Source organism: Macrotis lagotis, chromosome 1 (assembly GCF_037893015.1).
Source record: "Macrotis lagotis isolate mMagLag1 chromosome 1, bilby.v1.9.chrom.fasta, whole genome shotgun sequence".
Lineage (NCBI taxonomy): Eukaryota > Metazoa > Chordata > Mammalia > Peramelemorphia > Peramelidae > Macrotis > Macrotis lagotis.
In genome coordinates this window covers 151,225,365-151,252,858 of record NC_133658.1, presented here as the reverse complement: position 1 = coordinate 151,252,858, position 27,494 = coordinate 151,225,365, and the positions used below count along the sequence as shown (strand labels likewise).

Below are 27,494 nucleotides of genomic sequence, written 5' to 3'. Positions count from 1 at the left end.
GGAAGAAAGATGTTTCTTTAGGGGACTCTTGATTCTTCTTATCCCCTACTCTCAAATTGCTTTGGAGGGCAGTCAGGAAAACGAGATCTGGAGGATCTATGAGGTTTATCATGTGTTGGGACTTTGGCCTGAGATGATAGGATAAGAGGGAGGCTCACTTCTGAGCCAGGGGAAGGAAAATGGGAGTGTTAAGGGCAAAGGGAGGATGGACATGTGCCTGAAGGAGGAAGCACCACTCACCCTGCAGTGCCTGCAAGCCCCTTGGCATCTTGCTTGACTGAGATTGAACTGTAATTCTTCCAGGGTCTTCTGCTTCTCAGCCTAGGGTCTCCTCGGGAGTGTCCAAATGGTTCAAAGAGCCCCATTCCTGGGGTTTCAAAGCCAGACACCCCATGCCCCCAGCACCAAAGGAAGAACCCTCCAGCCAAGGCTCTTCAGCAGGTCTCTTGCACCAAGGGTAGGGTGGCACATCACTGAGATGAAGGAAGCCATCCACGTGGGCTGGCCAACCCTGGCATCCAGGCCTAATGGATTTGGATTTTAAGAACACCCTTTCCCCATTTCAAAAGACCATAGTAATACAAATGCAAAGAGAGACAAAAAGTAAGCAGGTAATGGTTTTTCCCTAGGGCCACATCATCCCTTGAGTGGGTGCAAAGTCACTTTTGGCTACTTCCATTAGGCATCAGGCACCAAGTGACGTGTGGTTTGGATAGAAAAACAGTCTGGTCCATGTTGCATTAATGGGCATCTTGGCAAGCAAATAGGAAAGGGGCAGGGGATGGGAAATGGAGAGTGTTTCAAGCAGAGCAGTGGAGCTGGCAATGCCAAGCAGGCCAGGCTAGAAGAAGCAGGTGCATGGTGGTCAGGTGGGTCAGGCAAGGGAGGGGGCACTCCAGGAATAGGGAGAAGTCAACTGGTGGTGTTGGAGAATGCATTGTCCTGGGACTTGGGGCTAGAAGGTAGGAAGGCATAGGATTGGGATGGGGATGGACAAAGGGAGTATGGCTAGCATAGGAGGGGCATGAGGAGCAGACCATCTCCCTCTGGACACCTGCCCTCACCTTTCCCTTTCCCATAAGACATAAGCCTGGTTACCAGCTGGGACTTCTAAGCCCTCTTATTTAGGCAGGGAGTGGGAGGTGGGAAAGGATGGATATATAGAAAAAAGGAATTTTCCTTTAACATGCAGTGGCTCTAAGACATATGATTCTCCCTGCCCTTGAACACCTTTCCATACAATTTAGTCCTGGATGATCATATGATATTTTTCTCCTGTTTTCCAATTCCTAAGTCTGTCTGGTTTCCATGTGGATCTGCCAGCTCTCTGAGACCAGAATCCTGCCTTTTACATTTCATGTATAAATTCCAAAAAGCAGCTAGTCCAGGATGGAGCACACAGTAGGAACTCAGCAAATCCTTATTGATTAACTGAAAAACTGGGAGGGTCAGGGAAGGTGAAGGCAGGGGGAATTATTCTGGAACCCCTAGCAGCCATATTTCCCAGCAAGGGGACAGATCCTATAGACTGGCTTGAAGCAGATGGATGCAAAAGGAACAAAGATATTGCCTTGTATATTATAAGAATTTCATAAATATCTATTGTCATGTGTCTTAATCTGGCTCTCCTGCAATTGTGGGCAGATGTTTAATTGTTCCTTCCTCCTGCCCCCCAAGTTCAGGGCCTGTGATTTCATGATTTCATCAGTATGGGGAACTCTGGTAGACAAACTCTCAAATAGTGCAAATACCCAGAATTTAACTTCCTTAAAGGGCTGTCTGGGACAGTAAGAAGTTATGTGTCCCACAGCTCATATGTGGCAAAGGTGCCCAGTCTTCCTGACTCCAAGAACAATCCTCTGATGGTTCTACCACACTACCTCTCTATTCTTTCTTAAATCCTTGTAATGGACCAGCTTGGCCTGCATGGAGCTTGGCCAGTGTCCTGACCACCAGCCAAGGTGGAGACCTGCTGCCCAAAGCCTCAAGAGAACCCCAACCCTTAAAGGAGCACTGGGTGAGAGGTCTGACTCTGCACCTGGGGGGGGGCAGGAAAACCAAGCCTGCCAGGCCCTTGACCATGAGAGTTCTACCCAAAGTGGGGGCCCAGGGGAGCCAGGAGGAAGGTGGGGGCGGGGAGAGAAAAGCTGTGCCCTCCAGGCATGGAGGGAGAAGTGTCATGTGGGACCCTGGGGCAAGGGATGTCAGTGTTACCTGAGAAGAAGTGGGCTTTGAAGCCCTTCTTGGAGACAGTGTTGTCCGACTTGAACTCCACACGCATGTTGTTGTACTGTGAGGTTATCACCTCAGGTTTTTCAGCACCACAGAACTTGCCATGAAGTTTGGAGTCCGCAGTGAGTCCACTCCTCACCTCCACAAAGTCATACTTGCATACCTGCCCCAACAAATACAGCTCAGACCCCACATCTAAGGAAGCCTCCCTTTCCTAACTTCTCTAACCCTCACTGAACTGAACTACAAGGACAGGGGTTCTTAACTTAAGGTTCACAGATCCCCCACAAGGGTCCAGGAATTGACTTCAGGGTCGTGTTTGAATTCAAATGGGAAAAATTTGCATCTTTATTTCACTAACCTTTAAATGAAATTTAGTATTTCCTTCAAATATTTAAAAATATGATTTTGAGAAAGGGGTTCATAGGCTTAATAGACTGCTGAAGGGTCTCTGATGAGGAAAAATAAGTGACTTTTTCCCTGTCCTAGAATGTTAAAAGGATATCTGGGCCCCCACACAAGGGCTAAAATTACTGTCTTATTTAAAAGATGCTTCACAAATGCTAATTCTGGTCTTTCCAAATAGGATCATTGGATTTCTTTTTTTTTTTCCTTCTCTTAAAGATTTTATTTATTTTGAGTTTTACAATTTTCCCCCTAATCGTACTTTCCTCCCCCCCCACCCCCATAGAAGGCAATTTGCCAATCTTTACACTGTTTCCATGTAAACAACTTAGAGTATCAATCTTCTCTTAAAGTCAGAGGGTGTCTGATGGTTGGAGCAGACTGGAGAGGAAGTTATCAGCTTTGCCCTCCAAAAAGTACTGGCCTTCAGGGACAAGAGAATGCAAAGGGGATGTCCATCAGAGTTAACAGGACAGAGCACCCTCCACCATCATCGCCACCACCCACCACTGAATGTGATGAGAGAGAAATCATATTCTTAAGGAAGAAACAAAGTATAAGAGATAGCAAGATCAGACAATAAGAAATGTTTTTTTTTCCTAAATTAAAGGTAATAATCCTTGGTCTTTGTTCAAACTCCACAGTTCTTTCTCTGGATACAGATGGTATTCTTCATTACAGACAGCCCCAAATTGTCCCTTATTGTTGCACTGATGGAATGAGCCAAGTCCATCAAGGTTGATCATCGCCCCCATGTTGCTGTTAGGGCATACAGTGTTTTTCTGGTTCTGCTCATCTCACTGAGCATCAGTTCATGCAAATCTCTCCAAGCTTCCCTGAATTCCCATCCCTCCTGGTTTCTAATAGAACAATAGTGTTCCATGACATACATATACCATAGTTTAATAAGCCATTCCCCAACTGAAGGACATTTACTTGATATCCAATTCTTTGCCACCACAAACAGGGCTGTTATTAATATTTTTGTACAAGTGATGTTTTTACCCTTTTTCATCATCATCTCTTCAGGGTATAGACTCAGCTGGATCAAAGAGCATGTACATTTTTGTTGCCCTTTGGGTGTAGTTCCAAATTGCTCTCCAGAAAGGTTGACTAAGTTCACAGCTCCATCTACAATGTAATAGTGTCCTAGATTTCCCACAACCCTTTCAACAATGGATCATTGGATTTCAAAGCTAGTGCTCTTTCCACTGACTTGGAGGTCAAAGGATGTGAATTTAAATTCCATCTCTAAAATTTATTTGTATGACAAAAGTCATTTAACTTCTCTGGGTCTCACTTTCCTGATATGTAAAATGACAAGGTTAGACTATATGATGTCCCTTTCAGCTTCAAATCCCTATTTTTGTGAAGTGGCCATATAGAACAGACTATCTTCATGACCTGTACCTCTCTCCCAAGCCCTCTCTTCATCCTGTTCCTTTAGCTGATCCCAAATTGAAAACCCTTTGAAAACAGGGTTCATATCTTATAAACTAATCAAACATTTTTGAACCTATGGGCTAAATGCTTACAGAGACCCTGCCCATTTAATTGGGAAGATTTCATACACACACACACACACACACACACACACACACACACACACACACACACACACACAGAGTTATCTATACAAGGTAGTAGATTCTAAATACTGAATTAGTGATTCATATAGCAAGACTAAAAGGGAAGCTCACAGTACCCAGGTCTGGACACAAAGAAACCCAGGACCATAGCCATAGACATGGGAAGGATCATGGAAATCATTGAATGCAACTCCCTTATTTTATAAATAAATAAAAGGCCCAGAGGTTAAGGGATTATTAAAAATCAGAAAAATGCTAAGAATCTGGGCAGAATTTAAGGCCAGATCTTTGTGATTAAGCACAATTATCTCCACAAATCCACACAGCTGGCTAACTAATAAGGGGAAAGCATACAGCTAGAATAATATCCACTATTCCTCCCACCTTGCATTTAGTTTCAGATGTAGACTGAAAGAGATAGTGGAGATAAGAAGAAATAACAAAAATAATAGTTAACATTTAAATGGCACTTAAGGCTTGCAAAGTACTCTACATATACTATCTCAGTCCATCATTTCAACATAGAGGCAGCTTGTGGCCCAATGGTTGGAGCCCTGGGCTAGAATCAGGAAGACAAGTTCCAATCTGGCCATAAATACTTGAGACCCTGGGCAAGTCATTTCACCTGTTTGCCTCAGTTTCCTGGGCTACCTCTCAGGGTTGTTGAGACAATCAAATGAGATAATATTTCTAAAGTGTTTAACAGGGCCAGGGGAGGAAGATAAGTGTTTATTCTTTTCCCCTTCCCAACACTAAATGAGAACAGTGCCACCATTATCCCCACTTTACAAATGAGAAAATGGACACAGATAATGATGATTTGCCTGGGATCATACAACTAGTAATTATTTGATTAGAACTCAGGTTTCCTCTGTCCACTCTGCCACCTAGCTGCCTCAAGAGATGCAAACTGTGCATATATGTTAGATGAGATCTGTCAGTGACAAAATGAAGCAGTGTGAGGAGTTTTCCAAAAGCCCAAGACAGGGGAATACACCCCTCCTTGACTGTAAGCTGGGGATGGAGCACAAGCTTCAGAGCACACAGGATGCTGCAGTAAATTTCAATCTTATAGGACAGGAATAAGAGATTTTCTTATGAGCTGACTGGTAATATTGGCAGAAGATTCACAAGTCACAGTGAACCAGAATCTGAATTAAAAATCAGCAATTTAAAAAACTAAATCACCATTGAGATACTAAGTTGCATTTTCAAAAGTGCAGAAGTAAAAGTTAGGATGCAAAAAAAAAAATCACTATTGAGATACCAAGCTACATTATCAGAAGAGCAGAATTAAGGGTTAGAATAAAAAAAAATCACTTTTGAGATATCAAGCGACATTGTCAGAAGAGCAGAAATAAGAGTTAAGATGCAAACTTTGCAGATGCAATAGTATGCTGTTATATGTTTAACAACTGATTCTGGGTGGGAAGTATACATGGTAGACACTTTTCAGTTGATCTACATAATTATTATAGTTCTGTATCATTTTTAAAAGTCTAAAAATCATCAAAATAATAAGCTCTGTGTAGTTTACTGATTTCAAAGTTGTAAAACTCACAATGAAAATTTAACAATCAACTCTTGCTAGCTGGTCCAAGCTGGTTCTCATATAGCCCTACTTAGACTGCCATTAAAATAAAATATCCAGGTTTGTTATTGATACTTTTAAAAGTTAGACAGAAGGACTTTCTGATAAAGGGGATACCCAGGGTTCTATTACTTTGTCTTTGGGAGTTGATCTCAGCAATAAAGATTTATTAAGCAAAGAGTACTTGTCTGAGCCTAGGAAAGAGATGATAGAGAAGAAAACTCCCTTTACCAAAGTGGGTTGGCATCATTTCTGCAAGTCTTAGAGAACTGACAGTGAGCACTGAGGGCTTGTGACTTTCTCAGAGTCACAAAATCAGTGTCAGAGGTGATAAGATTTAAACCTAGGACCTCCTGGCTCTGAGTCGAGCTCCCTATACACTTGGCAGTGATGTCTCTCTCTCTTAGGCTACATAGATAAGACTTCCTTTGCACCCTTCCCCCCAGACAACAAGTAGAAAGTAAAGGGAAGAAGAAAAAAGGGAGATGGGATATTAGGAGACTATGGGAAGAAAGGAATGGGCATGACTTCTTTGTCCTCCCATGGCCCGAGCACTGGAACTGGTACTTACATCATTTCCCTCTGTCTCGAAGAAATCAAATTGCAGGGAGATTCGGTACTGAGTAGGGGCCACAAGCTGCCAGATACAGTTCTTGTTGGGAGGGTACTCTTTAGGCCAGCCTGGGCTGGTGATGGAGCCATTGAGCTTGGTAAGGAAACCACCACAGGCAGCTGTGGGATTGGGAAGATCAGATTAGAGAGGCCAACATATCAAGGTCCCCCGGCCTGGGATTGGGGAAAGAGCATGGGAGAGGTAAGCCCTGTCCCCCATCACTGAGAAACTGGCTGCCCATCAGGTATATGTAAAGAGAAATGCTCAATGGCTCCACAAGCCTGGACTGGCAGGACTGGATGAGCATGGAGTAGTAGAAGAGATGGGGCTAGTGGATTCAGGGGCATGACAGAAGTCTCCAGAAACTTCAGGAGCTCCTACATGGAAAGTTAGGTCAAAGTTTCCCTGTCTTCAAGGAAAGAACTTATCCAAGGGGTAACGGGAATGATCCCTGATAACGAGTTCATTTCCTGGTATCTGAGGGAATAGATGTTGGTGGAGAAGGTGGTACTGAGGTGCTGCTCACCTTCACAGCGACGTTTGTCTGGAGCCAGCTCATAGCCTGGGTCACAGCTGCATTTATAACTGCCCAGAGTATTGAGGCAGCGCTGTTCACAGCCACCTCGGTTGGGCCGGGAGCACTCATCCACTTCTAGATGGGAGAGAAAGGAGAGCCACAGGTTAAAGTTTGAGACTGAGGTCTGTCTGTGAGCTTGTGGATAGCTTCTCACACAGGCCTCTTCTGGACCCTTCCAAATCCCCTCTTGATATGATGCAACAAGTTCTTCCCTCACTTCTCCCTCACTTTCTGTGCATGGGAGGGGAGATAGTCTGCACTGGCTTTGTCACATATGCCCAAGAATGATTTCTAATGGAGGAGGGGTGAACAGAAGTGGAGAGCTCTCCTATGGGAAAGCAAAGGGATCTCTTAGGGCCAAAGCTTTTTTACCCTTGTTGTGGACTCTTCTCACAATGATATTTTTAAATACTTAAAATAAAGTATATAATATTATCAAAAAACCCTCAAAGGTTAGGGCAGATAGGTAGCACAGTGAATAGAGCACCTGCCCTGGAGTCAGGAGGACCTGAGTTCAAATATGACCTCAGGCACTTAATGATTATCCAGCTGTGTGACCTTGGGCAAGTCGCTTAATCTCATTGTCATGTAAAAACCAAAATAAAAGAAAAGCAAAAAACCCCAAAAACTCATGAACTCCTGTTCTTTAAAGGCAGAGATCAAGGCAGTGGGTATCAGAGGGTGAAAAGGATAAACTATGTATCTGTGTGCATCTTATGGATAGATTACATGTCTATGTGTATAATTTAGGGATGCTGAACCATGCAGGAAGCTCTTCTTAACCACCCTAACCAAAGTGACCTCTCCTTCTTCTGAACTCCTAGAACACTGAGTGTACCAGCCAGCTGGCAATGAGCATATCCTGCCCAGAGGAGAGGTGTGGTAGAGTGGAAAGGGTACTGGGCTTGGAGTCAGGGGAGATAGTTGGGCTGAAATCCCACCTCCATGTGACCATAGGCAAGTCGCCCTCTCTGAGCCCCTTAACTGCAGAGTGGAGATAAAAATGTCTGCATACCAACCTCACGGGGTTGTCGTGTTGAATAAATGTTTGTCTGTAAAACCCTTGGCAAAAATTAAAGACCTATATATACAGGGTGTCCCAAAAGTTTTAGTGAAGTTTAAGCTTTTATAGCTACTCACTTCATCTGGTTTTAAGCTATTAAAGCTTAAGTAAGCTATTAATGCTTACTGCACTAAGACTTTTGGGCAACCCATAGAAATGTCAACTATTTTTATTATGTCTTATACCATTTAAGATTTGTATTTTTGGTTGACTTTTCACTGTGCTTGTCTTGTTTCCTAACTAAAGAGCAAATTTCTTGAGGGTATGGACTATGTTTTACATTTCTCAGACATTTCTCATGTATTAATTTTATTCAGCAAAGCTGTATTTAGAACCTACTATGTGCAAAGCCCTGTATCAATCAGGTTCTGGAAATACAATGATGAAAAAAAACACAGTTTCTGCCTTAAAGAGCTTATATAATATGAGAGGGGGATGACACGTCAACACAGAGTGTTATGAAATGTTAAAATTGGTTGAGTGCCCAAGAGAAATCTAAGATTATCTGAGAGATTCCTCTCCCCACTGCCAGCACTAATGCCCAACAAGTGCTGGGTACATAGTTGCTATTCAATAAATATTTGTTGAATAAATGAACAAAAGACCAAATAAAAGAGGTAGATATATGGATGAATAATGAGGGAGTTCATTGGAGAAGGATCAATTATAACTTAAATTTCTCTATCAGTTTAATATTATTTCATTTGATCCTTACAACCACCTAGGAAGATGGCAGGTGCTCTAGGAATAGACATGAAAGACTCTGTGTAGAAGAAAGGAAGGTAGCACCTTTGAAAAAGTTGACAGCAAACCCGGCTTTGTTGATGGATCCATCAGAGACAAACTTGAGCCAGAGGCGGCTAGATGTACTTTTGATGTCATCTGGCTTCTCATAGCCACAGTATCGTCCAATAAGGGTGCTGGTCTCACTGTTTCCATCCCGTACCTCCAAGTAGTCATAGGCACAACTGTCATGGCGCTCAATCTAGAGGGAAGATGAAGGGCAGAACCAGGTTGGGAGGAGGAGTTTTCAGGCGCCATAGGAACCTGTTCCCCAGCTAACCCTTAGAAAGGTAGACGAAGTGGACTTGGAGATAATGAAGAGGACAAGAATGGGGCTGATCGAAAGAACCAGGGGGAGAGTAACTGGGAATTGATGGCCTGAAGAGAAAGAGGGGTTGCTGTGCTACATAGGTTTAGAAGGACATCATTTCCACAACCAAGGGTGGTCTCATGTTCAGAGAGTCAGCACCATACCTCAAAAGACTGGAAAGTAAGCCCCACATGGAAGCCCTCAGACACTTGGATTCGCCAAATACAGACTTTGCTGGGTCGGTAATCATCTGGGTAATTGGGTGACTGAATATGGCCATTGTCCTTCTTTACATCACCTCCACAGATAGCTGTATGGGTGGAAGAAGTCAGGATAATAGTGGAGAGGATTTCATTCCATCTGGTGGGGTATTTGACTTTTCTTGTCTTCCTGAGTTCTTAGAATTCATGAAAATTTCCTACTTTACTGGATTCTTCCCCTTTCTGGATTCCCTTACTCCCCAGTTCCTGCCATTTTTAGAGTGCTGACATTTCCTGGATTCCCTCCTTCATAATTCTTTCTTCTCCTGTTTCTCTTCTATCTTCCTTTAACTTTGTATCCACTCCAGTTTCTCCTATACCTCTGCCCAATTCCATTTTCTATTTGTTTTCTCATAGGTTCTGCCTATTGCATTGCCTTTTTCCCTTAGGTGAAGTGGCTCCCCAGTACTCCCTATTAATAAGGATCAAATTATCAAATTTCTACCTTTCCAGTCTTCTCTTACTTTTTCTCCCTTCCAGGTACTCTAGGATCCAGCAACCCTGACTTTCCTTTGGTTCCTCTCACATTAAACTCTACCTGCAAACTCTGTGACTTTGCATTGCTTCTTTCCCATGCTTGGAACACTCCCCTTTCTTTCCTCTGCTCCTGTTTTCCTTTACTTCTTTCCAGATATTTTTGGGATTTTCTTGGTGAAGATACTGGAGCGGTTTGCCATTTTGTTCTCCAGTTCATTTTATAGATGAGGAAAAGGTTTAGGGTTAAGTGACTTGCCCAGAGTCACATAGGTGGTATCTAAACCAGATTTGAACTCAGGTCCTCTTGATTCTAAGTCCAGTGCTCTGCATCTTCTACTGCCCCATATAACCAGAGCTTAATATAGCAATGTGATTGTTAAATGCTTATTGGCCAACTAAGGCTAATTTCAGAGGGCAAGGACAAAGCAGTTCTCTCTATACCTTACTGACCCCCCACAGCACATTCCACATGAATACCTTCATAAACAGCAAAGAAGCCTTTCCCAACCCAATTGCTGCTGCTACGGAACTCCACCCAGAGGCGGCTGTCAGTGGAGACGATGGGTTCAGGGAGTTTGTTCCCGCAGAACCTTCCTAAAGACGTGAAAAGATAGGGAGAGGTGTAAGAATAGCATAAATCAATCCATCTAGCAACCATGTGTAGGTAAAGTAGTCAGTACATAGGAAGGTACAATGAAAGACACTTTAAGATGCACATGTTTGCAATATCAGAAAATTCCACTGGATACAATTATTTTATGATGTCAGGTTCCATCTGTCATAGGGAAAGCTTAATATCTGCTGTAAACTGCAATGCACATAACTCCCTCCCTCCCTTCCTTCCTTTTCTTCCAGCAAACAGAAGTTGTGACTTGCCCAAGGTCATATAATAAATAACTGAAAACAGATTTGTACTCTGGTCTTCCTGACTCCAGGGCTAGCACTCCATTTATTGAGCCATCTAGTGCTCCTAAGATACATTTTAAAGCTTTACCTGGGGGAGCCTGATATCCCAGATTCCACCCCAACCTTAGCCCTGACCTTATCTCTACTTGCTTTCTTCTCAGCTTCTTTCTCTCATTGGACCAGATATGTTAACATGTAGGATTAGTCCAAATTTCTTTCACTTCCACAAAATGCAAAACTGTGGACCAGTCCCTGGACTGGGAGTCCAGGTACACAGTTCTAACAACAACCAACCAACCAGGCTTTTCCCTTTTTATCTTATCTCTACTCTAAAGCACTCACTTATCTCTACTCTAAAGTACTGACAGGCAGTCAGGTAAACATGATTTACCCCTGCTTGGTAGATGAGGAAACTGATGCCCACAAAGGTTAAATGGTTTCCTGAAGGATATAGAGAAAAATCAGGATTAGAATCCAAGGCTTATGCCTCTAAGTCCAGAGTTTGTTCCTGCCTAGCATATTGATCAGCTTGATGAGTATGTTTGAACTGTGTGTAGAAGGGCTTTAGGGAAAGAAAGGGTAGTTCTTAGAAAAAAAAAAGAATAGAATAATAATAAATACTAGTATCACCTTTTCAAAGTGATATATATATATATATATATATATATATATATATATATATGTATGTATGAATGTATGTATAAAATCTCATTTGACCATGATGCCTAGAGCAGGGTAGGACACAGTTACCTCGGAGGGGAGCTTTTCTCCAAAACCCGTCTCTAACCTCTACGTAGTCGTACCAGCACAGTCGGCTGCGATATAAATCCAGGGAAGTAAAATTCAAAAGGATCTGTCAGGGAAACAGAGGAAGGTGAAAGGTCACATCATTTCTCATGCCATCCCCTATACTTTTCCCCAACCAGTTTCATCATAGCAGATCTCACCCACTAGCTGAGTAGCCTGCAGTCTTGTAGGGCTCAAGAAAAGGCTCCTTTGGGGCAGCTAGGTGGCTCAACTAGGTGGGCACTGGCCCTGGGGTCAGGAGGACCCAAGTTCAAATCTGATCTCAAGATACTTAATAATTGCCCAGCTGTGTGATATTGGGCAAGTCATTTAACTCCATTGCCTTAAATAAATAAAATTTTTTAAAAAAGAAAAGGCTCCCTTGTCCTAAAACCCCCAACATGTCAAAAAGATATATTCTGGAACAGTGGTGCCACACTAAGTGGAAGGCTTAAGGATCCTTGAGGACTGCATAGTGACTTTGTTCAATCATTTCAGTCATGTCTGACTCTTTGTGAGGTTTTCTTGGCAAAGATACTAGAGTGGTTTGCCATTTCCTTCTCCAGTTCATTTTGCAGATGAGGAAACTGAGGCAAACAGGGTTAAGTGATTTGCCCAGAATCACACAGCTAGTAAGTTTCTAAAACTATATTTGAGTTCAGATAGGTGAATCTTCCTGACTCCAACCTGGGGCTCTATCCACTGAACCACCTAGTTGCCCATATATTGACTTAGAAAACCTCAAATTAAAATTAGATATCTTATATTATATTTTGTTTTGTTTAATATTTCCCAAGTACATTTTAATCTATTTCAGGCATCACTTAGTTTATGCAAGCTGCATGCTTGATACCTCTGCTCTATAGTACTTAGAGGTTTTTCTCTTTTCTCACTAAAGGCTTCTTTTCAATATTCAAGTGATACAACTACTAATACTTTAAGGTGAATTAGTTGGTAAGAAACTATTCTTTGGTGACAGTAGTCTGGAAAAGTATGAGAATACCAGGTGCCTAAGAGAGGAAGAGTCCTAGAAAGAGGGAAAAGTAAGATGGCAAGATGCTGACAATCATTCCCCAACTACTTCCTTTCCCAGTATTTCTATTATTTCTAACTCCATGAAGGGAATTAGGCAATGTAGAGGAGATGTGAAACAGTTCATAGTCTGTTGGGGGTAAGAGAGAAAAAATATGAAAATGTATTTTCATAGGGCAGTCATGGAAGTTAGATCCTGCTTTTCTGTGGCAAATCTTGCTAATAATTAGTACACTTAGTAACTAATAAATGACTGAATTCGTGTCAAATTAAGAGGTGGTGACATAGACCTGATTAAGCATATAAGAAGCACTTATAGAAATAGTGAGAATGATTTCCTTAGCAGCTTTAAGTTAAGTGTTTTAGAAAAGTATAAAACAGATTAATTTGCCTTGTGATTTCAGAAGTATGGGAAGTAAGGGCCTTGATCCAGTGATCCATAGGTTTTTTGCTATGTGTATCTTCTTTCCTGAGATGGTAGCCCAATGATGAGGGCTATAATTGCAAGCCAATCCTTCTGCTAGTGGGAAGGTGACAGAAGTGAGGTGAAAGAGTTTGAGGAATGACTCTCTACTTCATCTTATTAGAAAGGATGAAGGGTTCCTAGAAAGGAAGAAAGAAAGAATTCTAGAAGGTTAGTTAGTAACTAAGAGGCAAAACATACCAGTGAGGAATCAAAGGTGAATGTAAGAATATAATGCAGAGAACAAAGAGAGGGAGGAAGCATAAGTCCACCCCCATCAAAACTTAGTGGAAGCTCTGTTCACATAGCTGCCTCTGTCCTAAGAATCCAAACCTTCTGAAGAAGCATTCAGCATTAACTGGAACATAAAAAACACTGTCAATTGAGAAGAATTTGTTCCTCTTTCTGAGAAGAGAGGTGGTCTGGGACTCCCTACTTAGATCTGATGTGCTTAGTCTTCTTAGGTATCTGACAGACTGATAAATATCTTTTAACCTACATTAATATTCTTTAAACCTATCATTTGATCAATTCTTGCTAACTTGTATGAGACCAAATGAGTTACTCAGAAAAGCAAATACACTGGAAAATTTAACTTATAGCTCTGGCGTCAAGGGATTTGATTTTCTGGATGATGAGTTAAGATAATAGAAATGATACAAGGATAATAGGAAAGGGATGGTGTGTAACTCATAAAGACCAGAAATTTACTCATCTAAGCAGTAGGGCTTTCAATTGAAAAATGAGGTAGGGAGGGAAAAGAGGTACAGATAAAATTATAATGACAAATGATAGGGAGAACAACAGGTATGATATAGAAGAATGGTAACAGAGGAAATTGCCCAGTAATTCTCTGTAGGAGAGGTGGTGAAGAACAATAAGGAAGATAGTTAACTTTAGAATAATACTTAACTGATTTGTCTCTGTTGTAGTTAATGAACAGCATATGGGCAATAACCAAATGAATTTGAAATTGTAATATAAACAACTTATTACAATGTCATAGTTATCATGGAGACAATGTAATGGGACTCTAGGCTGGAATATGGCAATAATGGGGCTGCCATATTTGTTTGAACAGAAGAAGTGGGTAGTATATCTACCCTAAAGGAATAGAAATCCATGAGGCTCAGAGGGGAAATATGATAGAATACATAAAGGTAAGGATCATAGAAGGGGAAAATAAGTTTTATAATATTTTTAGAACAAGCTACAAGACCATTAGTCTATTACAATTTACCAAACTGATACAAAGGGGCAGCTTGGTGGTGCATTAGATAGATCACTGACCCTGGAGCCAGGACCACCCGAATTCAAATGCAGCCTCAGTTGCTTGCCACTTCCTAGCTATGTCACCCTGGGCAAGTCATTTAACTCTGATTGCCTTGCTAAAAAAAAAGATTCTTCTAAAACTGATACAAAGAAAACAATAGCATGATAGCAATAAACAACAGATATAATGACGTCTCTTCTAGTGGAAAGATTAGCTTTCATTTAAAGTCCTCTTAGGAAAGAAGAAATACATGGCAAAACCCTATGGATCATTTGGTTAAGTCCCTAATTGTTCATACTTCCTACATCACAAGGCAAATTAATCTATCTTATACTTCTCTCCTGGAAATAATCACAGAAAAGTTGCCAAAGATACTATCTGATATATTCATACCTTACTGATAATGTCACTCCTTAGAAGGTAGAGGGAGCAATTAAAAGACTATGAGGAAAACTAATTGGTGATGTATCAATGACTTTGTGAAGGAAATACTAGAAATAGTAAGACATGGACCCTAGATTTTAGGAAGATGGTTTATTTGAAAAAGCCCAGAGACTTTTACAAAGACTCTAAAAGGAAAGATGTCTCACGAGGAATGAAAAGTTTACCAATTGCAATTCCCAATGAAAAATGAGACAGGGAGCTGAAGGAACCAAAATACCTTCAAGGGAAACTCTTGAATGAGTTTGCATTTATACATTTTATACATGTATAAAGGATGAAGGAGGTAAATGCAAACAAAGATGAATGCAAAATAGTGACAATGGTGCTCTATATTTATCATGGTGCTTTATCAAAGTTCTTTTCTCACAACCACCTTCTGAGGTTAACATTACTACCTAGAACTGTGGTTATCATGTCAGGAATACTAAAGACTAGAATGAATTTTATTTTTAAAATTTTTAAGAAAAACAAACAAAAAATATGTTTAGAATCCAAAAAAGAACAAAAAAAAATGTGCTGTGGAAAGTTAACAGTTGATAAAGGAAAGCATTGCTCAAATTACATTTTTTTGTCCACTTTCTTTACCAAGGAGAATGACTTTTTCAACCAGAACTGAAAGGATAAGGCAAAATGAAGATGATTAAGAGCACATCTCATAATTTTAAACAAGCTCAAGGCTTCAGGCCTAAAGAAATAATATTCCAATGGTACTGAAAAGATTTACAGATGTGATAACACAGAACCAATACTAGTGATGCCTGAGTAATCATGGCAAATGGGAAGGGTCCAGAAAATCAGATGGGTAAATGCTATCCCAATTTTCAAAATTGGAAAAAGGTAGATCTTTTAAACTAAAGGCCAATGATTTTGACATTGATCTCTGGCAAAATTCTAGGGTGATTACTAAACAGCTGGTTTGTGTTCTCTTAGAACAGGAAGCAATGATCATTAGTAGCAAGCATGAGTTCACCAAGAATAAATCATGTCAATCTACTACCATTTTCTTTTGGATTCAGTTTCTAGACTTGTACACCAGGGGATGCCATATATACATATATATAACATATCTGGATTTTATTAAGGTGATTGAAAAAACCCTTATGTTATATAAGCAGAGGAAGGTAGTTAGTGTAGCAAGCTCACTTGATTTGGGGTTATAAGACTAGGGTTCAAGTTCTATTTTGAGAATAAATACCACATGTTATGCTGGCCAATTTAATCTACCTGAGCCTCAGTTTGCTCATCTCTGACATGGAGACACTGTTTGTGTTTACCCATCTCCCAGGGTTGTTATGAGTCCTATGAGTAGGGGAACACCATCTTAACTTAAAGATGTATCTCTTTCAGAAACAAGTACATTGTCTTGAATCTAATAGACAATTCATTTTGACTCAAATCAATGATTAAACTCCTGTTTCATAAATATAAACTTCTAGAAGACAATGACTGTTTTTATGTTTTATCTTTGTATGTTCAGTGCCTAACATTTAACACTAGGTATTTAAGTATATTTGTGTTACAAGGTGTTATTCTAGGTCCTGGAGATACCTAAAATACAAAACCAAAAATAACCTCTTGCCCTCAAGAGGCTTTCAGGTAGTGGTATCATAGAGAGAGCAGGAAATGGAGTCAGAAGACTTGGGTTCAGATCTTGCTTCAGAGGCTGACTGTTCAATCCAGGCAAATCACTTAAAATCTACCTCAGTTTCCCTATCTATATAACAGGGATAATAATACTACCTATTTACCAGAGTTGTAACAATTGTAAAGCATTTAAGCACTATGCAAACCTTGAAGAAATATATATATATATATATATATATATATGCCAGCTGCTATTGCTATTACTATTACTACTGCTGCTGCTACTACTACTACTACTACTACTACTACTACTACTACTACTATTACTATTAATGCTGCTGCTACTATTGCTGTAATTCACTTAATAAAAGACTGTTGAATGAAAGAATAAATGGTAAAGTGCAATATAAATATGTTATTATTATTATTATTATATTTTAAGGGCAAGATGGATTGGATAATAGTGCATATAATAGGTAAGTTGTCTGACTAACCGGAGAACAATGATCTAGCTGACAACCTAAGGAAGCCTCCAGTTATGTATCCTAAAAGCTCTCTGTTCTTGGATCTGTCCTTTTCCAACATTTTGTTCAAGCTTTAGGGTTAAGGCATATTCAGTTCAAATCAACAATCATTTACAGAATCATTCAACAATCATTTACAGAGCCATAACAAGGAATCCTGGCACCTTTGAAAATTTGTGTGAGCAGAGTGGAAGTGGTCATTCCCAGAAGAATCTGACCTGTGCCCCAAAGAGGGCTGGTAAAGAACACAGAATGGCTTCTGAAAAGATAGTCTATCTTTAAGTACCTTCCCTCCCTCTCTCTTCCCACCCTCTAGGAACATCTCTATGGCACTTTCTTGAGCTCTCTGCCCCACACATTGACACCACCACATCTGCCTTCAATTATTTCTGTCCTAGGTGAAAGAGAACTTGTTGGCAACAGTATTAAGCCTTCAAAGAAACTAAGAATTCTAAGAAGTGTGATCAAGAAGGAAATATATTTCAGCAGTGATCAACAATTGGGCAAAAGATATAGAGGTAGGAGATGGATCACTGAGTTCAGGTAATAGCAAGTTTGTATGGAATGTTAGTCATTCATGATAGGAATATGGAAAATAAGTATGGGAAGAGAGAATGGAGTCAGATGGCAAAGGGCTTTAAATACCAATCAACTGATTTTGTTTTTTATCTTAGAGGTGACAGGGAGCCAGTAGTGAATCTTGACCAAAGGAATGACAGGAAGAATCATACTTTAGATATAATATTGTTGTAGCTCTGTAGAAGATGGATCATAAAGGGAAAAAAATTGAAGTAAAGGCACCAATTAGGAGGATATTTCAGTAGTCTAGGAGAAAAGGGATGAAGACAAGGGTGGTAGTCATGTGAACTGAAAGAGGGAGAAAGAGGCAAGAGATGTTAAAGGTAGAATCCAGGACTTGGCAATTGATTAAATATGGGGTAGAGGTGAGGATAAGAGAGAGCTGAGGTTGAAAAATCTTAGTGACTAAGAAGGACAGTGATGTCTTTGATAGAAATAGACAAGTTCAAAGGATTGACATATTTCAGAGTAGGGGAAAGAATTCCATTTTATACATGTTGTTTGGGATATCTGAGTACTAGGGAGTACTGGTGACATAGCAGTAGTTTTCAGAGAAAATGATTAGGACTGGATATTGGAAAGTTAGCTGCATGGCTATAATAACTAAACCAATGGGAATGGATGAGAATAGCAAGAGATAGAAAGAGAGAAATGATTAGGGCTCAGGATGAAGTCTTCAGGGATACTCATGGTTAGAGGGTGGGAGGATAAGCCTCCAAAAAGGAAAATCATAGAAGTAAGAGAACCAGGAGAGGGCAGTGTCAGGAAAGTTGAGGTAGGAGAAATTATGTAAGGGGGTGGTGGTGTGCTAGTCTACCTTCAAAAGTCATAGAAAATTAACAGAAGAATGAGAACTGAGAAAGCGACTATAGGTTTAGCAATTAAGAGGAGGTTGGTAACTTTGGAGAGAGAATTTTCAGTAGTGGGATGGAATCAGAAATAATTTTTCAAGAGGTTTTGAAGGGAGTAGAAGATGAGGAAGTAGTGGCAACAATGAAAGACAGTTTCTAGTTTATAATAACTGTAGAAAGAAACATAGAATGATGACCTGAGGAAGTGGGGGAGGCTTGAGCAGATTTTTAGATCATTGAGAATGAAGATGAAAAAGAGAAAAGAGATGATCAAGGGGAAGCCCCCAGAAGGAATATAAGGGTATATTAAGGAACAAATGGAGGGGACTAGCTATGGAAAAAAAAGGGTCACTTCCTTATTGTAGCAAAGGGAAAGGGACAGACGATGGTATAGTAGGGTTTTGAGATATAAAATAAGAATAAATGGGAAAGTCTTATAGAATGAAATCCATTTTCTCAGTAAAGTTTGGGTCTGGTGAGGGGCAGCTAGGTGGCACAGTGGATAAAGCACTGGCCTTGGAGTCAGGAGTACCTGGGTTCAAATCCGGTCTCAGACACTTAATAATGACCTAGCTGTGTGGCCTTGGGCAAGCCACTTAACCCCATTTGCCTTGGAAAAAACCTAAAAAAAATATAAAAAGGTAATCTGGTGAAACGGGAAAAATTATAGCAGGCTTGAGGAGAAAAAAAGATTTTGGATCGTCACTGTGGGAAACATGCTATAAATTCAATAAAGACAGCATAAAATAATTGCTGTGCAATTGACACTAAATAATGCAATTTAAATGCACCTGATTGGCAGAATTAACACTTTCTACAGCAGCATTCAACAGCACATGGGAAGAAGGATATAAGACAAGTGATGAGGCATTTCAGGGTTGGGGTTTGCCAAAATATAGATAACAATAAAATAATGGGAAAAGGATTCAAGAGTAGAGAAGTTTCTAGATGGACTATACAATATAGGATGAAGAATTTGTAGGGAGGAAAATTGAGGTCAAAGTAGCATTCTTCAAAGAACAAAAAAGGATTACAGTGGATATAGGAAAGGTAAGGAAGAGGAAATTATAGAAAAGATAGGTTAGGATGAAAGAGAAATTCAGAATTCTGGATCATGGTGGTAAAACAGCCATGGGTGACGGTGAGATAAAAGGGTATGATCATTCTGATGCATGGTTGAGGTAGAATAAAGGTAAAGATCATGGAAGCTGAAAAGAGTAATTAGTGAAGAGCTTGGGGGTATGGGAGAATATTACTAGCTATAATGAAGATCTTAAGTATAAGAGAAAAAGTTGAGGTGGACAAAAAGAGAATATAGGGAGAGAAGAGGACCCAGGACAAAACCTTGGGAGACGTCCTGCTAAATGAGTTGGAAGTGGTAATGATTTCTGATCTCATCCATTTACCAGAATGGAAAATGTGAAATGTTCAGATAGGTAGGATAGCACTGCCATGGGAGCCAAGAGAAGGAAAAATGTCAAGGACAGAGTGTTGAATAGTGTTAAAAAGGCACATTAGTTAAGAAGCATGATACTATAAAAAAAAGTCACTAGAAGTCTCAATAAAGAGATCATTGGTGACTTTGGAAAAAAGCAGTTTCAGTTAAGTGATGAGATCATAAGCTAAATTGCAGGGGGCTAAATGAATGGTGAAGAAGTAGGGCAAAGAGTGCATATGGCTCTTTCTAGAAGTTTAGAAAAAAATGGAGGGACTTATAGGATGACAGCTTAAAGGGGTAGCAGGATCAAAGTAAGGGCCTTTTTGTTTTGTTTTTAGGATAAAGATATATGAGCACATTTGCAGAGAGAGGGAAATGTTTCAGTTAAAAAGGAGAGATGGTGACAGAAAGGATGGAATTAAGCACACAGGTGAAATGGTTAACCTTGGGAAGATCTAATCCTCTAAGCCAAGAGAAAATGGGGAAAGGAAATGGACTCTAATATAGAGAAGAAGGGATAATGTGGTTCAAATAGTGTTTCTACTTAATACATGAGTGCCTCCCTTTTTGGGAAAACCAGAATAAAATGTTATTAGGAAACATTTAACAAAATTAATAAAAATATGATAGAACATAGATAATGTTAATATGTGGTTTTAAAAGTCAATATGTGGTCCTCAGAATTCCTTATGTATAGTTTATTGAGCATTTTTCTACATGACACATAAGACCCCTTCCAGTTCTAAATCTATTGTCCAGACAATCTCATTCTTCTCTATAAAGTAGGTGGTGAAGTCTATCTATCTTTCTATCAAGAGTAGCCAGGGGACACAGACCTGGAAGGTCTGGTCAGTAAGCTGGATGAAGAATAAGAATTCAAAATAATCTTAACCAGTTAAAATGAACCAAGAACATAGCAGGACTGCCAAGAAAGATGAGGCAACCTTGAGAATTAAAAACTATTGTGTACAGATTATACGAGGTTCTTTGGGCTGGTCAGTCCACATATGCAGTGTTTGTGGTATCCAGGATATTAACATATCCTTATAGCATTTGTTAGGACCCATTAAATGGAGAATGACTGAACATATTGCAGCATATGTATGTAATGGAACATCATTATACTAAAAGAAACTACAAATCTAAAGAATTTAGAGAAATTTCAGAAGACGTATGAAATTATGTAGAGTGAAAGAATAGAATCAAAAGAACAAGTTAAATAATAAGCACAGTAATATAAAAAACATACTAGAACTAAAAGGCATCAGAGTCATGTGTGATCAATGCTTTTACCAATATTGACTTCAAAGGATAAATAATGAAATACTTCCTCCTCTTGACAGAAGATGACTGATACAAGGTATCTGATAAGGCATACTTTGTTATACATATCCCATTCTGCTACAAGGGAAAGTTCTGCTGTGTATGTTTGTTTGTGAGTATGTACGTATGGGTGTGTACATGTGAGACTTCAAATCACTTAGAAATGAAAATAATTTTTTTTCTTTTTGGTTTTTGTGGGGCAATGGGGTTAAATTGACTTGCCCAAGGAACAGCTATTAAGCATCAAGTGTCTGAGGTCAAATTTGAACACAGGTCCTCCTGACTTCAGGGTCAGTGCGCTATCCACTGCATCACCTAACTTCCCCGACAATGTTTTTAAAAAGGCATTAGTAATTTAAAAAGGCATTGGTAAAACATTTTATCATTTGGAGGCTGTCAAGAAAAAAAGATGGCTAGAAAATCAAAAGACCTGGGAATCACATCATATGAAGAAGCATTTAAGAAATTAGGGCCTTAAGGGGGGAATGAGGGAACTTTCATTCTCATCAGAAATGGCTCAGAAAGGAAACAGCATACCCATTCAATAGGGTATAGACATCTAGAGGAAAAAGGAGAGAAGGGGGAAAGGGGGAGGGGAGAGGGGATGTGGGTGATAGAGAAGAGTGTAGATCACAGGAGAAGGTAGTCAGATATAACACATTTTCTTTTTCACTTTTTGCATGGTGCTGAGATTGGGTGGCCTGTTCAGGACCATGGGGCCGGGTGGTTGCTGGGTCTCTGGGGTGGGATGTGGGTTTGGGGCCTCTTGGCCCCAGGGCTGGTGCTCTGTCCACTTTGTCACTTGGCTACCCCACAGTGCATTTTTGAAGAGGGACAGAGCAAAAGGAGAGAGAAAATATAACAGATAGTAGTGGGGAGGAATGGATGGAGGGAATTATAATCAGCAACAGCAACTGTGGAAAAATATGGAAGTAACTTCTATGATGGATTTATGATAAAGAACATGATTCACCCAAGACATGGTATCATGATGGTATCATGGTATCACATGATGGTATCACAGACTGAAACACATCTTATTCTCTTTTACTCTATTTCTCATGAGGTTTTATATTTTTATGGGGGAGAGAATATTATGTCTTAAACAAGAATATTTTAGTAATGTGTAAATAAAAAATAAAATCTTAAAAAAATGAAAATAAATTTAAAAAAGAATAGGGCCTTTTATCCTGAGTAAGAGAAGGATGAGAGTATACATAGAATCATAGTATTGCTAGTACATGATAGCCGATTTCAAATATTTGCAGGGATGTTGTAGGAAAAAGAACATGAACTTGCTTTGTGTTGCTCTGGGGACAGAAGGCAGACCAGTAGATTGGTTAGAAGTTATAGGGAGAGGGCGGCTAGGTGGCGCAGTACATAGAGCACTTGCCCTGGAGTCAGGAGGACCTGAGTTCAAATTTGACCTCAGACATTTAATAATTGCCTAGTTGTGTGACCTTGGGCAAGTCACTCACAACCCTATTGCCTTAAATAAATTTTAAAAAATTTAAAAAAAGAAGTTATAGAGAGAATTATAGGTCCTGTTTGAATAGAAGGAACTTTCTAACAAATTAAGAACATGCAATAAGGAAGCAGATTTCCACAAAGCAGTAATGAACTTCCTATCAGTATTTAAGAAGTGCTAGATGACACTATCAAGGATGTTGTAATTAGGATTCTTGCATAAAGAAAGGATGATTTATGACCTCTGAGATTCCTTTCCCATGCTAAGTTTGTAGGATTCTATGAGACTGGTACCATTGAAAACACCAAGGGTTATAGAATGATCAGAGACAATTTCAAAGAAGAGGCAGGATTTTGATGGAGCTTTGGAGGATGAAAATAAGCTGCAGATGTTTAGTCAAGGCTGTTCTTAATCTTAACCACTACTAGTTCCAAAGAAACAACAAATAGAGGCATGGAACTGAAGAAGGAGCAGATCACAAGAAAGAAGGTAGAAATTGAAAGCTGAAATGGCTTTCCAGGGCTGACTTGGCAGATGCAAGGGTGGGGGGGGAAGGAAGGAAGAAAGGTAGGGTTAGGATATAATGCCTCCATATATTTATCAAGTGCCTACACCATACAGAGAGAAAGGAACTTGAAAATGTTTAGTCATGTTTAGTCCTGTTTGACTCTTCTTAACCCCATGGATTATTGTCCATGGGTTTTTTTGTTTTGCTTATTTGCTTTGTTTATGGCAGATACTGGAGTGGTTTGCCATTTCCTTCTCCAGTGGATTAAGGCAAACAGAGGTTAAGTGACTTGCCCAGGGTCATACAGCTAGTATGTGAAGCTGGATTTGAACAGTATTCCTGACTCCAGGCCCAGTGTTCTATTTATTGAACCACCTAATTCACATAACTACCTGATTGCTAATGATATAGACAATACAATTCTTTTTTTTTTTTTTTGCAAGGCAAATGGGGTTAAGTGGCTTGCCCAAGGCCACACAGCTAGGTAATTATTAAGTGTCTGAGACCAGATTTGAACCCAGGTACTCCTGACTCCAAGGCTGGTGCTTTATCCACTATGCCACCTAGCCACCCTGATGATACAATTCTTTAGAAATTTCTTTGTTCATATATATGTTTTTAATTTGAATAATGTGCCCATATGTTTCATGGAATTTAATTGTAGATCAATTGGAGAGCTACAACAGATCCTTTTCCCAAGTAAGATAAGTAGGTAGAAAGGTAGGATGGGTCACTGAATAAAATTTGGAGTCTGCCCTATCTCTGTCTTTACCTCAATTAGGAACAGAACAAAAACATTCTTCAGGGGGAAAGAATTTGTTATTCTCTAACAAGGAAAATATCACAAGTAGAGCTATAGATGGTATTTTTCACTTCTGGGGCAAGCCACAGAAAGTATAGCCTCAAATCAACTTTTAGACAATCTAACTGAGGATAAGATAGAGTGGTTTAGGGAACCTCAGACCCCAACATTCTACTTCATTAAAAACTCTTTACTTAGAGAATAAAAATATGTTACAACAATGAATAGGGAAAGAATTCTTGACCAAAGAAGGGAGAGAGAAAATCACAAAAGATAACATGAATAATTTTGGTTGCATATAGTTGAAAAGGTTTTGCCCAAACAAAAGCCAAGCAGAAAGGAAATAGTTAATTAGGAAAAGATTTTAAAGCAAATTTATCCAATAAAGATCTAATATCTAAGAAATATTGAAATTGATACAAATATGTAAAAACAAAAGTCATTCCCCAAGAGATGCATGGTCAAGGAATATGAATAGGCACTTCTCAAGGGAAGAAATCTAAGCTGTCTACTACATTCATATAAAAAAAAATGTTGCAAATCACTAAGGACAAGAGAAATGCAAATTTAAGTTGACAAATGACGATTGTTGTAGGGGCTGATGATGGTCAAACATACTTAATGTACCATAGGTGCTGCTGTGATTTGGTTCAAATACTTTGGAAAGTAATTTGGAGCTATACTCAAAAAAAAATCACTGTACAGTGAAGAGTCTTCAATCCAGTGACACTCTTATTAGTCATGTACTCCAAAGTGATCAAAGACACAGGGAAAGGACCTAAATGTCTGCAAAAAATATTTATTAGCAGCACTTTTTGTTGTAGCATAGGACTAGAAACAAAGTGGGAACTCATTAAAACTCACTGAAAAAAATTATGATATATAAATCTGATGAAATATTGGAATCTAATTGAATGGAAATCTAATTGAAGGTTGAACCATAAGAAATGACCTAAGGGAATGTTTCAGAAAAACAGAAAGTCTTGTATGAACAGATGTAGAGTGAAGTCAGCAGAACCAAGAGAATAATTTATATTCATTAACTTCAACATTGTCAAAAAACAACTGTGAAAAACTAAAGAACTCTGATCACTGTAATGACCAATCTTGATTTCAGTCTGATGAATCAGGTTTCCCACAACTTCCTGTACAAATGACGTATAGATAGGTGCAAATTGAAACATTTCCAGACACAACCATTACAACATAAATTGGTTTTGCTTTTATATGGTCTTATTTGGAAGGAGGGAAGTTGGAAGAAGGGAAGTAGAGAATAATAATATATCACATGTGAAAAAAGGGATGAAAGAAGAGTTCCAATGAATATACACAAGACTAGAGGGGAATTCAGAGGATGATAGACAATGAGGACAATGTATATTAAAAGGAACATGCATGTCTCATGTACAATTTCCATTATCTGGCCTTCTGTGTGTATGAAAATAATTATGTTTACTGGTGATTTCTATTTTGTAATTTAAAAATTTAAAGAATGATTAAGAAAAAATTAAATTGGGTCAGCTAGGTGGTACAGTGGATAAAGCACCGGCCCTGGAGTCAGGAGTACCTGGGTTCAAATCCAGTCTCAGATACTTAATAATTTACCTAGCTGTGTGGCCTTGGGCAAGCCACTTAACCCCATCTGCCTTGCAAAAACCTAAAAAAAAAGAATAAAAAAAGAAAAAAATTAAATTTAAAAATTACAGAATGATTTTTAAAAAGAGGGAACTCCCAGGTCCTTTCTCAGTGTGTCTGGGAAGAACCACAGACTTTTCTCAGCCAGGAACAGTACAGCTTGAGTGACTCACATCAGAGGAAGGCAACCTCCCTTGATCTCAAGAGGGATTGTGAAATGTGGTGACACGTAGAACAGTATAAAGCAAGACTACCAGAACTGGGTTCCAGCCTGGCATGTATGTGACCATGTTATATGTACTGAGGCAATGGAAGGAGGCAGGGAGGTAGTTCATTGGTTCAAGTGGAGTTGCAAAGATTCTTATTACTCAGCAACTTGAACAATGAAAGAATGATTGCAAGCAGCATCTCAATGTCCTTGGTAGAATTATTTTTCAGATTTCTTTGTTGGGGTTTGAGTCCAGAAAGAACAATAAACCTACAGAAGTTAATTCAAGCCCTTTATGTCACACATTTCTATGGTGCAAAGATGACAATATCTAAGGATCACAGATCTAGTCTAGTCCTGGAAAGGACTTTAGGAGTCACCTAGCTCAACTCCCTCTTTTTTTCAGCTGAGGAAACTTAGATACAGAGAAATTCAGTGACTTACCCAAAATTATAGAAAATTCCTTTTTCAGAAGGGACAGTAGGAGTCGCTTAATCTAATTCCTTCAATTTATACATGAAAAATGAGAGAGGTGACTTGCCAAAGTGAGGATTAGATAATAGATCTTGTGATATTCAATAGAGTGCTCTTTCTACTAAATCACATTGCTAATGTGAATATTTGGATTCCCCAACTAGATTATGTGTTTGTTATATCCCTGATCTTGCCTACCACAACCATAAAGTACTTAAATACTAAATGAATAAATGAAAATCTGTGGAGAGGTTCATTCACATTTCCTCAACACTCCATTCCCTCTCAGAGTAAAGTAATACCTTTAGGGAAATATAGTAAGGAGAGTGCTTAGTAGTACCTTTTCTCCAGGTGTGACGGAGATGCGCCAAACACAGTGCATGTGGGCAGAATAGCCATTGGGGTACTCAGGAGAGGAGAAGTTTCCGGTGCTGTCCTGAAGAGTCTCTCCACAGGCTGTTGAGCAAACAATAATACCCTTCATTAGCAGCAGTGACCAGTCCTCCCAACTTGGGTCCTATCCTTCCTTACTCCTGAGCTTCATCTCTGGCATCCCTTTCACGGGGAGCAGAGGGTAAGGATGGGAACAGAAGGCAAGAAGGAATCTCTAGCAAACAGCTCTTTTCCTTTAAGTTTCTCTTCCTATACATGCACACACACACACACACACACACACACACACACACACACACCATTCCACATCTCCCTGCCTCCTGCTGCCAGGACAACCAGCGTACCATGGGTGTTATCATGGCAACAAGGGATTCTTGCATTTGAGGTCAAACTCTGGTCTAAATTTCTTTCCCCTGCAGTGGGCCCCAACTCCTAGCCCAGCTGGGGGTGGGTTGGGATAGGAGACAGACACCTTCCTATGGATTCCCCTTACAAAGACCATCTGACACCTAAAACAAACTCTGTAGCAACATTTGACTGTGACCTGTTATCCTTAATTATTTCCCACCAAGCCCTCCCACCCTCAGATGTCCATCTTTTGAACCCTTCACAAGATCTTATGCTTTAAGTGCTCATCTCTAGAACCTGCTTTATCTTTTGCTCCTCTAGGCGACTTCCTTCAATCAAGCCTTCTATTCACTCCCTTGGACCAGTCCTTATACACAGTATTTTAATTTTTCCCTCCCCCTCAACACTATTCCTTCTTCCCTACCCCCTGCCCAGACCTTAAAAGGCACAGTTTTGCCCCCCCCCATGCCTGATCCTTCCTACCTTCATTTGGTTCCAATAAGTCTCCTTATTCTCTCAAGATTTACATGATGCACCCAACCCCATCATCTTTCA

At 39.7% G+C, this 27,494-nt stretch overlaps 1 protein-coding gene across 3 annotated transcripts in view; it reads right to left on the bottom strand.

Moving 5' to 3' along the window:
• The window catches only part of BMP1 (bone morphogenetic protein 1), a 59,553-nt gene that overhangs the window by 12,105 nt on the left and 19,954 nt on the right, over positions 1-27,494 (bottom strand). For all 3 annotated transcript variants that reach the window (XM_074209129.1, XM_074209127.1, XM_074209128.1), the window contains exons 8-15: positions 26,539-26,654; positions 11,557-11,659; positions 10,378-10,494; positions 9,328-9,473; positions 8,860-9,055; positions 6,957-7,082; positions 6,389-6,549; positions 2,215-2,395 (exon numbers count right to left, since the gene is read on the bottom strand). In XM_074209129.1, coding sequence (XP_074065230.1) covers positions 2,215-2,395; positions 6,389-6,549; positions 6,957-7,082; positions 8,860-9,055; positions 9,328-9,473; positions 10,378-10,494; positions 11,557-11,659; positions 26,539-26,654 — 1,146 coding nt within the window. The remainder of the gene's footprint in view (positions 1-2,214; positions 2,396-6,388; positions 6,550-6,956; positions 7,083-8,859; positions 9,056-9,327; positions 9,474-10,377; positions 10,495-11,556; positions 11,660-26,538; positions 26,655-27,494) is intronic.